The sequence below is a fragment of the Leopardus geoffroyi genome, chromosome D3 (assembly GCF_018350155.1).
Source record: "Leopardus geoffroyi isolate Oge1 chromosome D3, O.geoffroyi_Oge1_pat1.0, whole genome shotgun sequence".
NCBI lineage: Eukaryota > Metazoa > Chordata > Mammalia > Carnivora > Felidae > Leopardus > Leopardus geoffroyi.
The window spans coordinates 5650675-5663379 of NC_059339.1; the positions used below are offsets into that span (position 1 = coordinate 5650675).

Sequence of the window (12705 nt, forward strand, 5' to 3'; positions counted from 1 at the left end):
TGCCGTTTTAAAAACCTTTTTTAACGTGTCTCGAATCAGAGTGTAGTTGATAATCAGGATACTTGTAATTTGTTAGCGTTTGGTTTTTTCCCCAGATGAGAAGGGGTGATGGATGGCACGTTACTGAAGAAGGAGGGTTTTGTCTGAAGCTCATTTCCCCTTCTGACTTTGGCCGGACACACGTGGGTGGGTTTTCTTTTCACAGACAAGACAGGGGAACCCCAAGGTGGCCCCTTGTTTTGGAAGCTGGTCTTCGAGCCTCACAGACCTGTGCCCTGCAGTCTCACGCACACACCCTTTCCCCTCAGTGCCCCGCTAGACACGCGGGCTGTGCCCTTTCCAGCCGCCCGCTCCCAGGCGGGCTCGGTGGTCTCATCGGGGAGGAGGGCGTAATCGCACGTGCTGCAGGTGCCAGTGTGGGGCCGGGTGAGGGACCGCGGCGGCACGGCACAGGGTGCATGTTAGCCGGCGACTGGCCCCGGGCACGCCCTCTGGCCACCCCGGGCGTCCGGAGCCACGCGTGGACGCGGACGTGGCCCCGCGCAGGAGCGAGCGCCCGGCTGCGCCCGTGACCGTGGAGCGGGGCCGCCTGGGCTCACCCGCTTCCTCGGCCTCTCGCTGCAGGACGTCGGGCTGCTCGAGTACCAGCACCACCCCCGTGACTACGCCTCGCACCTGTCGCCCGGTTCCATCCTCCAGCCCCAGAGGAGGAGGCCCTCCCTGCTGTCCGAATTTCAGCCTGGGAACGAGAGGTGAGGAGAGGCTTACACGCCGCCTAGCTGGGAGCCGCGGGGTCGGTCCTCAGGCCGGGGGAGGAGGCAGGAGCGTGCAGGGCTGGTGTTAAGTCGGGGGGCTGCCGAGCTGTGTGCCTGCCCTTGTCCCGGTGCAGCTGTGACTTGGGGCGCGGTTGCGGGGGAGCAGGGAAGGGCCACGTGGCCCTCCGACTTCGCAGCGTGGGCCTTCAGTGGTCTCTGGGGAGGGGGGGTAGTCCTAGGCAGGAGGGGTCGACCGCCAAAATGCGGAGGGGCGGGGCTGGGGTGCCGGTGAGAGGGACAAGTCCCGCCTGGGTGCACCCGGGCTGCCCCTTCCTCCCTCCTGTTGTCTTCCCCTTTTCTCCCAGTCCCTCTCTGTCCCTCAGCTACCAGCCAAGGCCCTCTGGTGTCTGCCTGTGGCTGGGCCTGCCTGTCCTTAAATCTGGGGGGAAGGGGATGAGCCCGTGCAGCGGGACGGGGACCCCAGTGAGGGGAGGGCCGAGGCCAGAGCGGGGCCTCGAGATGCCGGAGATCATAACGGCACTGACCGCTAAGAGTCCTAACCTCAGATGTCATGTGCTGGCCCATTCTAGGCTGTGGGCGCACGACGGTAGGCGACCCTGCCTCCAGGGCAGATGCCTCACAGACACCCACAAGATGACTCCAGAATGAGGCAGGTGACCCATTTATTAGCTACAGGGTGAGCAAGATATTAGCTCTCTGGCTGGGGTGGCCAGAAAGGCCTCTCAGGGGAGGGACGTTTGTCCGATGTGTAGCCGACCATTCAGAGAGCTGGTAAAGGCCTTCCAGACAGAGGGAACAGCATGTGCAAAGGCCCGGAGGTGAGCATGTTCTTGGAGTGTTTCGGGCAGGCATCAACTTGAAACGCATTTTAGCAGAAGGGATATTTAGGCTGTCCGGTCGGGAGCAGTAGCCGGGGGCGGAGTCTGTGAGTCCTGGCCGTGCTGTGTGTGTTCAGGCAAGGCCATGTCCTCTCTGGCCCAGTTTTGACCTCTGCAGACTGGGGAGCAGGGTCGAGGAGAGCCGGTAGGGAGTGTGAGGCTGGACAGCTCCCGTCTCTGCCCCAGGCGGCTGGCTGAGCTGGGAAGGACGCAAGGCCAGCTTTAGCAGCCAGAGTGCTGTGGTTGGCTAGTGATGTCTGCCCCGGGTGGGGGATGTGCAAAGAACAGCATGTGTGTTACTGCCTGTGTTGGACCCACAAGGCTTTTTGGATTCGACCGTGCCCATGAATCACCCGGGGTTCTTGTTTACATGCACAGTCTGACTCTGTAGGTCTGGGGTGGGACTCAAGGCTGTGCGTTTGTAGCCGGCTCCAGGCGGGGCTGATGCTGCTGGCCGTGGGCCGCTCTAGGCAGCGCGGGGGTGGGGAATCACCAGTACGTTCTCTTCCTGTTAACATAGCGAGTGCTGACTCGTGGGAGGACGAGTCTGGGATTGAAGCTGGCCTCGCTGTGTGCCCTTGGCCAGATGGGCACGTCTCCCTCAGGGTCGCGGAGGGCGGGGCACACGGCAGGTGCTCGGCGGGAGGGCGGCAGCCGCGAGGCCCTGTGTCCTTGCCTCCGCAGGTCCCAGGAGCTCCACCTGCGACCCGAGTCCCACTCCTACCTGCCCGAGCTGGGCAAGTCAGAGATGGAATTCATTGAGAGCAAACGCCCTCGCCTGGAGCTGCTGCCGGACCCCCTGCTGCGGCCCTCACCCCTGCTGGCTGCGGGCCAGCCTGGGGGCTCGGAGGACCCGTCCAAGGTAAGGCCCGGCCCTGGCTGGGAGCCCCTGAGGACCTGGGTGCTTCTGCAGCCGCACTGGGTGCAAGGCAAGGGGTGGGGGCGGTGGGCGTGCCAGGTGGGGCACAGCGCGGGCCGAGGGTGGGCAGCGAGAGGAGGGGCCGGGACCGAGGTTGGCTCGCAGGCCGCTTCCTGGCCGGAGGGAGGCCCGCTCCTACCTGAACGCGTCCGGCCTGCGGGGCCACCGTGCCCCGGAGACCTCTTTCACTTTACTCCTCTTCAAAATGGAAAGTCGAGGGGCGCCTGGGTGGCTCGGTCGGTTGGGCGTCTGACTTCGGCTCAGGTCCTGATCTCGTGGTCTGTGAGTTCGAAAACCCCGCGTCGGGCTCTGTGCTCACGGCTCGGAGCGTGGAGCCCGCTTCGGATTCTGTGTCTCCCTCTCTCTCTCTGCCCCTCCCCCGCTGGCTCTCTGTCTCTCTCTCTCAAAAATGAAATAAAAATGTAAAAAAAAATTTTTAAACGGAAAGTCGAGCGGAGCTGGTGGGGGCGAATGTGCACAGATTAAGTGCCTACGGTGTGCTGGTTTGGGAGGTGGTCCTGCTGTTTCAGTAAACCTCAGGACAGTGGAGGCTGGAAGCTTCTTTGGTGTCCATTTCACACAGAGGAAGCTGACGGAGGTGCTAATGGAGGGATCGCAGCCAGTGGCCCGGACTGTCCATCAGGGTCACCTAACTGCCCCCGAAGCTGTAGTTTTACTGTCACTGCCTGGGATGGGGCAGGGACCGCGGCCAGGTGACATGCCCGTCCTTGGCCGGCTGCACACGCTGAGTGTTTCTTCACAGCTAGCTCGTTAGCAGCCTCCCGCCTGGTGGGTGAGGTCAGCTCTTACTGCGGCCCTGGTGGGGGTGGGAGCAGGCGAGGGGGTGGACGTGGCCCACTCGGGCCTGTGGGTCCTCTTCCCTGCCTGATGCCGGATAGGATGGATCGGTGGGATTTCTGGCCGGTGCAGGGCCTTCGCCGGGGGGCTGGCGCGAGAGGAGGGCTCTCGGGGCGCTGACGACGGCAAGTCGGCGCTAAGCGGGCGAGCCGGGTCCTGTGCCAAGCGAGTGTCGTGCTGTTGCATCATCTCGGCCCCACTCCCGTGATCTGCGATCTCCTTTTGAAAAGGAGCCCCGGGCCCCAGGCTGAGCGAGCGGGAGCGACTCGCCCACGTCGCTGAAGGCCAGGCAGCCTGGGTCTGCAGCCCATCCCTGCCCACCAGGCTGCCCTGGTCCTCAGGCTTTCCATCTGGTCCCGCTAGCCGGCCATCGGCCTCCCTCCTCCCAGTGCCCGCCACGCCCCCCGCCGTGGGCACCTGAGTCTGTCTCCTCCGCCGGGGGAGGGATGTTGCCGTTAGAAAAGCTGTTTCCCGAAGAGAGCCTTGGACGGCTAGGGGAGAGGGGTATGTGTGGAGGGGCAGAGGGCCAGGTCAGTGGCCCGGCCAAAGGCCACGCCAGGGAGGTCTGATTTCCTCCCTAGGGACTGGGGCCCCCAGTGGGCTGTGGCCCGAGCTTCTGTCCGGTTCTGCCCAGAGAACAGGCTGCCAGTTGTCTCTGGCCAGCTGCCTGCCCAGCCTGGCTCTCCGGAATGGTGGCTTGGAACCTCCTGAGGGTCTCCGTGCCTCTCAGTAGCTGTGATCCCCTGCTTGTCTCTCTTCTTGAAGCTCCCTGGTGGGCTCCCTCTCCCTCTGTGAGCCTTAGTCTTTGTGTCTGTTTCTGTTTCTCTGTGTCTGTCTTCCTGGACCCTGGGGGTCAGGGGAGCGATGGGCCCACGCACAGGGGCCACCTGGACCCTGTTCTTGCCCCAGGCTGCTGAGAGCATTTGGAAAGTTCGAGCAGATTTGGGCAAGAGAAGAAGCCAGGAGGGAACACAGCTCTGCAAGTGTTCAGATGTTTTTTGCGTCTGCCGTGTGGAATTTAGCCGGACGCATGAGACAGGAATTCAGTGCAATTTTTTTTTTTTTTTACAGCCCCGCCCCCTGCCAGCTGTGTTCCTTTTTCATATAAAAATGTTCTGTTTTCTAACGCTTCCCTGCCCTTGAGCCGCTGGAGTTTTGTGGTATTGGGCTTCCTTTGGAATTCACCAAACTTTGCTTTAGGGGACTTTAGAGCCATCACGCACAGAACCACTTCTGAAAGTCCCTTTGTGTGGTGGGGCTCTGTTGGCTGAAAGGGACAGAAAACCCATGTCAGACTCACTTCAGCATGGGTCTTGGCTCATACGACTGAAATCCAGGGTTGGTGGGCTTCAGGCACAGCTTGATTCAGGTGACGTGAATGTCACCAGGTCCCCATCTCTTGGTCTGCCATTTTTCCCGTGGTCTTGTGTTAACAAGAAGGCAGTTTGAGACTCCGGGCCTTCCTCTTCCCATGTTCAAGGCCAGCGAAAAGGGAGAGATTTCCCTCCCATCTCCACGTTTCCTGCCCACAGCTGTTTCCCTCCTTGCCTGTGTGTGGGGTCCTTGCCTGTCTTGGAACCCATTGTTGTGATTGCCACAAGGGGGTAGACTCAGAGGGTCGGAGGCCAGCCCTGCCCCTTCCTGAAGTTGGGACGAGGGGGGCCTCCCCAGCCACAGGTCTTTTGCTGCCTGTGTCTTTACTTTTGCATAACGCGTTTTTCTCTTCTGTGTTGGCCCGAATTTTACACCAGGGGCATCTGATGGCAAAAATGGTGCCAGCTGCCTACCTGGCGACCGGCTGGGGTGTGGGTTTGTTGTGTTGCTCCTGGGGCTTTGGGCTGAAGTGAATCAGGCCAGCAGCCATCGGGAGAACCGTCTGGAGGTCCACTAGCCAGGCTTCCTGGGTCCCAGTCCTGGAAAACCTGGTCCTGGAGAAAGCGCCCTTTGCCCTCTGGGTGTGCCTTTTCCTTTTAAGTCGAGGTGAAATTTACATAACCTGCAATTAACCACATAAAGCGAACAATTCAGTGGCGTTTAGTGCATTCTCAACGCTGGGCAACCACTCGCTTCCACTAGTCCCAGAACATTCTCATCACCCCGAAAGGAGATCCCACACCCATTAGCAGCCACTCCCCATTCCTCCCTCCCCAGCGCCTGGTGACCACCAGTCTGCGCTCTGTCTTTCTGAATTTGCCTGTTGACATTTCCTGTACGTGGAGTCATGTAATCCGTGGCCTTCGCTGTCTGGTGTCTTTCAGCCAGCATCGTGTTCTCAAGGTTCAGCCACGTTGTGGCGCGGCCCAGGGCTTTGTTCCTTTTTCTGGCTGAGTCACGTTCCGTTGTAGGACGATCCACGTTTTGTTTGTCTGTTCAGCCATTGACGGACCTACTGCATTTTTGCTGATCATAAAAGCTAAGCCTGAGCTTCGAGCGATAAGAAGCCATTGAAGAAGACCCGCTTTTATTCATCGAGAATTTAAGGAGAAGTTTTCCAGCAACCTTGTCAGCAGTTCCCAGCCGTTGCCACTTGCTTCGTCTGACCCTTGCACTGACCTTGCCAGCTTTAGGCATGGAGGCCTTCTTTTTGCTAATGTTGCTTTTGAGATCTATTCCTGGGCTGGGATTCCGTTGATCTTCCTTTCTTGGTCCTGGCGGAAGGTCCGAGAGGGGAGGGGAGGGGAGGGGAGGGAAATGTTTCTTACAGCGGATAATGCTGCTCGGTGCCGGGAACCGCCTCCCCTGCCACCTCGTATCTCAAGAACCCTGGGAAGTGACGGAGTCTGCGGGCAGAGACCAGCCGAGTGCCCTGGCCGCATAGAGGAAGGGGCAGAACTCAGTTAGGGGCTGGGGGAGGTGGCATGAGAAGGCAGAGCGGATTTCAGCTGGCCCAGGAGGTGGAGTTGGGCCCTGTGGGCAGAGAGGATGGCCTGTGCAAAGGCCCTCAGGTGCCAGAGGACGTGAGCTGATTCTGGTTTGGTATGTGTGGGGCCAGGTGCCCGTGGCACTCGTGTCCACCAGCATGGGCCTCCTGTTGGGGAGTAGTTAGGTCCCCAAGCCCAGCGAGTGTTTTTCTAGGGAATTTTTCATCACACAGTTTTGCCACAAATTTCAGGGGTCCTGGACTCTAGAAGAGATCTTGCTCGTGCTTGCCTAGCCATGCCGTTCTTTGAGGTAAATAAATGCATGCTCTGGACCCTGCTTCTGCTGTGGAACACCCTGCAGCCTGGTCTCGTGGTCCGCCCACCTCCAGAGGGTATGATTGAGGCCCGACCTCGGCCTCTGGTGCCCTCTGAGCCAGGGTTCCATTGCATTGTGGCTGGTGACCTCAGGCATGTCGCTGAACCTTACTGGGTCTCCGTTTCTTCATCTGGGAAATGGGGAAAACGCTATTTATTCCTACTTCTTAGGGTATTTGCGACAACGACCTGAGTTAAGACTTGCGAATTGCGAAGAGCAGAGGTTGGCAAACTTAGTAAGTTTCAAACTTAGTGCTCAGCCCGTTCTTGTAAATAAAGTTTTATTGGCACACAGCCATGTTCATTTGTTTGTATCTTGTCGGTGGCTGCTTTCCCAGTACAGTGATGGGTGAGTAATTGGGCAGAGTCCAAGATGCAAACCTGAAATATTTTCTACCTAGCCTTTTACAGAAAAGCCTGCTGGCCACTGGCTTAGAACAGCACCAGGCAGGTGCCTTCAGGTTCTCAGTTTCCTCATCTGTGCAATGGGGACAAAGTAGCAGGTCCCTGGAGGGCTGCCGTGGGAGTCTGGTGGGTAAGTTGTGCTGAGAACTGGGATGGGCCGAGTCAGGAGCGGTGCCTGGTTTGCTTTCTGGGGTTTCCCTGTGGAGGTGGCCTGAGCAGCGTGGGGGCCAGGTGGTTGAGGGACTTGGGGCCTTTTCTGCATTTCCCATGAAGGTTCTGAGCGTGGAAGGCCTGGGAGTCCTGATGCCAGCTGTCCCCATGTCTCAGTTGGGAACAACGGGGGCAGAAGGCAAACCCAGTGACATCCTGAGAACCTTGGGCCGTGGACCTTGCCCAAGGGGGTCTGTAGGGGGGAGAGGCGTGGATGTAGGATAGAGCGGCCTCTGCTAGTCCCGAGATGGGGAGCACTTGGCAGTCCCTGGGGCTGCAGTTGTCCTGGGGAATAATGTGTCCTCTGTCCTCCGGTGCAGCTGCCTGGGGGCGGGGAGGCAGCCGCCTGGAGCTCCTCCCGGGGCCTCCTCTGCCAGCAGCTGCCGGCTTGGCCTTGCGGCTGGCTCCGGGCGCGGGCTGGGTTCCGCCTGTGCCGACGGGCCCGGAGCCCAGATTGTGGGGCAGGACGGTCTCAGCCACCGCACAGGAGGCGCTTGTGTGCCAGGGCCTGAGCTGAGCCCTTTGTGCTTCTTCGCTGGTCCCAGTCTCACAACAGCCTGGGAGGTGGAAATTGTCCCATTGTACAGATGAGGAAGGAGAGGCTAGAAGCAGACTTGATCTGCCTGTGGTCACAAGGCTGGGAGGGGGCCGAGTGGGCTGGGATTTGAACCTGGGGCCATGCAGGTGAGTGCTCGAGTCAGGACTGCGTTTTGTTTTGTTTTGTTTTGTTTTTTAAACCTCCCCCCCCCCCCCCGCGCCCCCATATGCTCCCAGCACACTGGGTGCTCAGTAAACTTCAGCTGGTGGAACGAAGCGTCAGACAAATAGCCCAATGAAGGATCCCCTCGTTTGTTTAACCCAATTTTAAAAACAGCTTTAGGGGTGCCTGGATGGCTCAGGTCGTGATTTTGCGGTCTGTGAGTTCAAGCCCCGCGTCAGGCTCTGTGCTGACAGCTCAGAGCCTGGAGCCTGTTTCCGATTCTGTGTCTCCCTCTCTCTCTGACCCACCCCCGTTCGTGCTCTGTCTCTCTCTGTCTCAGAAATAAATAAACGTTAAAAATTTTTTTTTTTTAAAAACAGCTTTAGTACACAAAGAGTAACTCTCAAAGAAGGAAAAGCAGGAAAATACTAGTCAGTGAAAGTAAGACAGTGTCCCCCACTGCGGACAGTGACTCTGATCTCTCTGCCTCTTGTCCTGTGGTTTTCGCGGAGGTGGGGGCGGGGGTGGGTAGGGGGTACAAAACCAGTCTTGCCCTCTATGTAACTTTCTGTGAAGTTGCCAGTTCGGACAGAGCATTGTGAATAACCGTCCACGGAGGGTCCGCTGAGGCCTCGCCTTCAGGGATCCGACGTGCGGGTCTCGACGTGCGGGTCCCGGTGCTCACCCTTGGGGAGTCTGGTTCGGTGGGAGGACACCGGCAGGCAGGTGGGGCAAGAGAGGGGGCGTCTTCTGGGAAGAGGGGGTGGTGAAAACTGGCCTACAGGAGGACATGGGATCTGACAGGGTGCACCGGTGGGAGTGGTCAGCAACCCTGCGTCTGGGACGTGGGGACCGTCGCGACGGGTGTCCGCTGTGGCTGGGAACCTGGGGAGCGAGGCGGGGGGCGCCGGCCGGGGTGCCCTCTGTGCTGACCCCGCGCTCCTCTCCTCTCTGCCGCAGGACCGCAGCCTGGCGGGCAAGCTGGAGCCCGTGTCTCCCCCCAGCCCGCCGCACGCCGACCCTGAGTTGGAGCTCGTACCTCCGCGGCTCTCCAAGGAGGAGCTGATCCAGAACATGGACCGGGTGGACCGCGAGATCACCATGGTGGAGCAGCAGATCTCCAAGCTGAAGAAGAAGCAGGTGCGGGCGCTTGGGGAGGGTGGCCCCCCGGGAGCACCGGGCACAGGCGTGGGAGCGTGTGCTGAGCCCGCCCACCTGCCGGCTCGTGTCCTTGCCCTTCCGTTCCCCGGGTGAGAGTGCCGTTTCAAGGGGCGCGCTGCCGTCCACGGGACTTTCTGCGATGGCGGAAATGTTCTCGGTCTGCCCCGTCCGCAAAGGTAGCCGCTGGTCACGTGTGACGCGTGTTGGTGCGGTTAAGGAGCTGAACTTTTAGCTTAGTGTAGTTTGAAGCAAAGAAGCCTCGGGCTTTGTACCGGCCAGCACGGGGGTGGGGGCGAGGTCAGGATTCACAGCCAGGCTCTCTGAGGCCTGATCTCCTTTCTGCCGCTTCCCAGTGATGCGCGATGCCCGGGCGGGCAGTTAACCGCTCTGAGCTTCTCTTTCCTCATTCGCAACCTGCCTCTCGCCGGGGCTCTGGGATCGGGACGGGCGGGGCCTCCCAGCCCTGCCTCGGAACAGTCGCGTCCCCCAGCCTCGGTTTCCTGTCTGTGAAATGGGCCCAGACGTGCCAGCACGTGGCAGGGTTGTGAGGAGGGGACGGGCTCGTGCCGTGAAAACCGATCCTCGCGGGAACTCTGGAGACCAAAGAAAAGTTAGCACAGAGATCTGGGATGTTAATTGTAGAGTTTAGTTTTAACAGTAACTGCTGTGCGCTTAGTTGACGATCCGCCTTTTCCCTGCTCCTCCCGTGCTTCCCTTTGGTATCTTCCGGTCTCTGCTCAGACGTCCCCTCCGCGGAGGCCTTTGTAGGAGCTCTCGTCCCCAGCCACCCTCTCTCCCGGGGCCGGCAAATCCAAAGTCTGGCTTGATGCCTGTTTTCGTAAATAAAGTTTTACTGAGAGTCACACGTTGTCAGTGGCTGCTTTCGAGATAGGCTGTCAGAGCTGAGTGGTCAGGACAGACACCGGCTGGCTGGGGGATGAAGCCTCTACTCCCGGGGCCTTCCCTGGAGAAGTTTGCCACCCCCGTTGTGCCCCGGCGCCCTTCTTGATGACCTTTCCTGCTTTGTTACACCGTGGGCTCCCCGCCACGGCGGTGTGAGCAGGGTCCTTGTCTCCCCGCTCCCTGCTGTGCTCCTGGCAGTGCTGGTGCATCGTGGGTGCTCGTTAGAAACTGCTGATTGGGCCGCTGTGACACCGGCTTGACCCCGAGAAGCATCCGGGTTTCCCCTGGGAGAAGCAGGGTCACACTTCATGCCCTCTAGGTAGGGAAGTCTGGGCTCCAGGTAGGGTCAAGGGCTGCCCTGGCCACCACGGGCCGTGAGTCAGGCCAGTTCGGGGCCGCGTAAGCAGGGTCGGATGACTGTATGGGCTGTTGACGGATTCCCAAGGGCGTCAGGACTGGTGCTTACACGGAAGAGCTGGGACTGGGGGACGGTCCTGAGGCTGGGCTGCTCATTAAGGTCGAGCCAGCTGTCCCTGACCTGCGGGGACAGTACGTGGGTCTGCAAGATGGTGGCTCAGGCGTCCCGAGAGGGGGCCGGGCCCTGGTCGGGGTCAGGCAGCATTTGCATAGGCCAGGGGAGAGTATGGGCACCTTTGGTCCCTCCCGGCCTGGCTTTGGGACGGGGCTATAGCTGCGGGTCATGTGCACGCGTCTGTGACTGTGGCTGGAAGCCAGGCAGCCCAGCGCAGCCCTTGACGGGGTTTTTTTTTTTTTTTTTTTAACTGAAATCCACAAAACGTTTTAAAGTGAACAATTCACTGTCATTTAGCACCTCCACGGTGTTGGGCCACCACCCTTCTGTCTGGTTTCGGGACATTTCCATCTCCTCTCAAGGAGGCCCTGTGCCCGTTAGCTGTCATCCCGTATTCCCTCCTCCCACCGGCCTCTGATCTGTGTTCCTGTCTTTACGGGTTTGCCCGTTCTCGGTATTTCGTATTAGCGGAATCCTGTAACACATAGCAGGTGTCTGTGCTGCCTTCCTTTCTTCCTCTTTTTTTTTTTTAAAGTAATTTCCAAGTCCAACACGCGGCTTGAAGTCGTGACTCCGAGATGGTGTCACACGCTCTGCCCACCGAGCCAGCCCAGCGCCCTTTCGTTCCTTTTCAAGGCTAAGTCGCATCCACTGTGTGGATGGACCGCGTTCTGTGCATCCGGTCACGTGTTGATGGACGTGGGGCTGTTCGCACCTCTTGGCTGCTGCGAATAGAGCTGCCGTGACCGCTCGTGTTCACGTTTCTGTGTGAGCTGCTCTGTCCGTTCTCTCGGCTCTGTGCGCAGGGGCGCAATTGCTGGGGCGCCTGGTAGCCCCGCGTGTGACATTTTGAGCACCTGCTCCCTTTTACCTTCTGGCCCCCGGTGCACGGAGGTCCCCGTCTTTTTATGTCCTCACCGGTGCTTGTTCCTCTCCGCGTTTCTGTTGGCGTTCACGCCATCCCGATGGGCAGAAGGGGTCTCTCGCTGTGGTTTGGTTTGCCTTCGGTAGCCGGTGTTTATCAGGCTGTGTAGACAAAGCCCTCTTTATGCGCATCCTCTTTGATCCTCGAGCAGCCTTCCGGGGGTGTTCCCCCGTGCTCCCCCCTCCCTCTCTGAGGAAGACACTGAGGGTCAGAGAGGTGTGGTGACTTACCCAAGGCCACAGAGCTGGTGTTGGAGCGAGGTTTGAACCCCGGCCCCGGTGGAGCTCTGCATCGCCAGGGTCTCTGCGCGTCTCAGGTGGTGTTTCTCATCGGTGCCTCAGGGAGGACCAGCTTCGCGAACGGGGGACAGTCTGCCTTCCGCCTGCCCTTTCTGGCTGTGTGCTTCTTCCATTTCTTTGCTTCGTTGTTTTTTGTTTTGTTTTGTTTTTTTGCACTTTTTGCAGGGGGATTTCTCTGTTCTGATGCTGACTGCCCTTCTGGAAGCTACTGCCAGGGGTCACTGTGGGGCTAAGGCAGCGTGGCTCTACCAGCCAGGCCTTGGTGCTGGCAGAAGCCAGGACTGGATTTTCCGGCTCTTTCCGCGTGCTCTTCTCTTGGCTGCCTTTTTGACTTCACGGCGGTTTGCTCCGTGGTCGTGGGCAGGCCGTGCGTCATGAGCGGGGAGCGTGTCTGTTCTCACTCGGCATGTTCTCAGATGGCACACACCTGGGCATCGGTCTTCTGTGTGACCCTGGGCCGGTGTCTTAGGCTCTCTGGTCTTTACTTTTCCTTTTCGGTACAAAGCAGACAGCGGCACGAAGGGACGCTCTTTATGGTGTTTGGAGGAGGATGGTCGAGTACAGAGGCCGCGAGGCAGATGAGGGTCAGAAGCTGCCTGTTAGGTGCTGGGTGCGTTGCTGGGGGCCTTGAACCCTCGTACCAGCCCTCTAGGGTGGAGGTTTCATTTTCCCCGCTGAACAGAGAAGTTCAGCAGTTACCGACTCAGCAAGTGTAGACATAGGGCTCCAGGCTGCACACTTTGGCTCTGGAGTCCGCACGGCCTCTCCTGATGCCAATGGTACTTGTAGGGCGGATAATGGAGGGTAGCCGCCGGCTTTTCGTGGCCCCCCCCCCCCAAACCATCCATGCTCGCCCATGCGGTAACTTGTCTGGGAGGCCTGGCGCTGAGCCCCGTTTTACAG

At 59.5% G+C, this 12705-nt stretch overlaps 1 protein-coding gene across 40 annotated transcripts in view; it reads left to right on the forward strand.

The window, feature by feature from the left end:
- NCOR2 (nuclear receptor corepressor 2) overlaps window positions 1-12705 on the forward strand; it is a 213623-nt gene that overhangs the window by 72595 nt on the left and 128323 nt on the right. For all 40 annotated transcript variants that reach the window (XM_045457218.1, XM_045457250.1, XM_045457224.1 and 37 more), the window contains 3 exons: window positions 625-752; window positions 2339-2516; window positions 8943-9122. In XM_045457218.1, the coding sequence (XP_045313174.1) occupies window positions 625-752; window positions 2339-2516; window positions 8943-9122 (486 nt within the window). The remainder of the gene's footprint in view (window positions 1-624; window positions 753-2338; window positions 2517-8942; window positions 9123-12705) is intronic.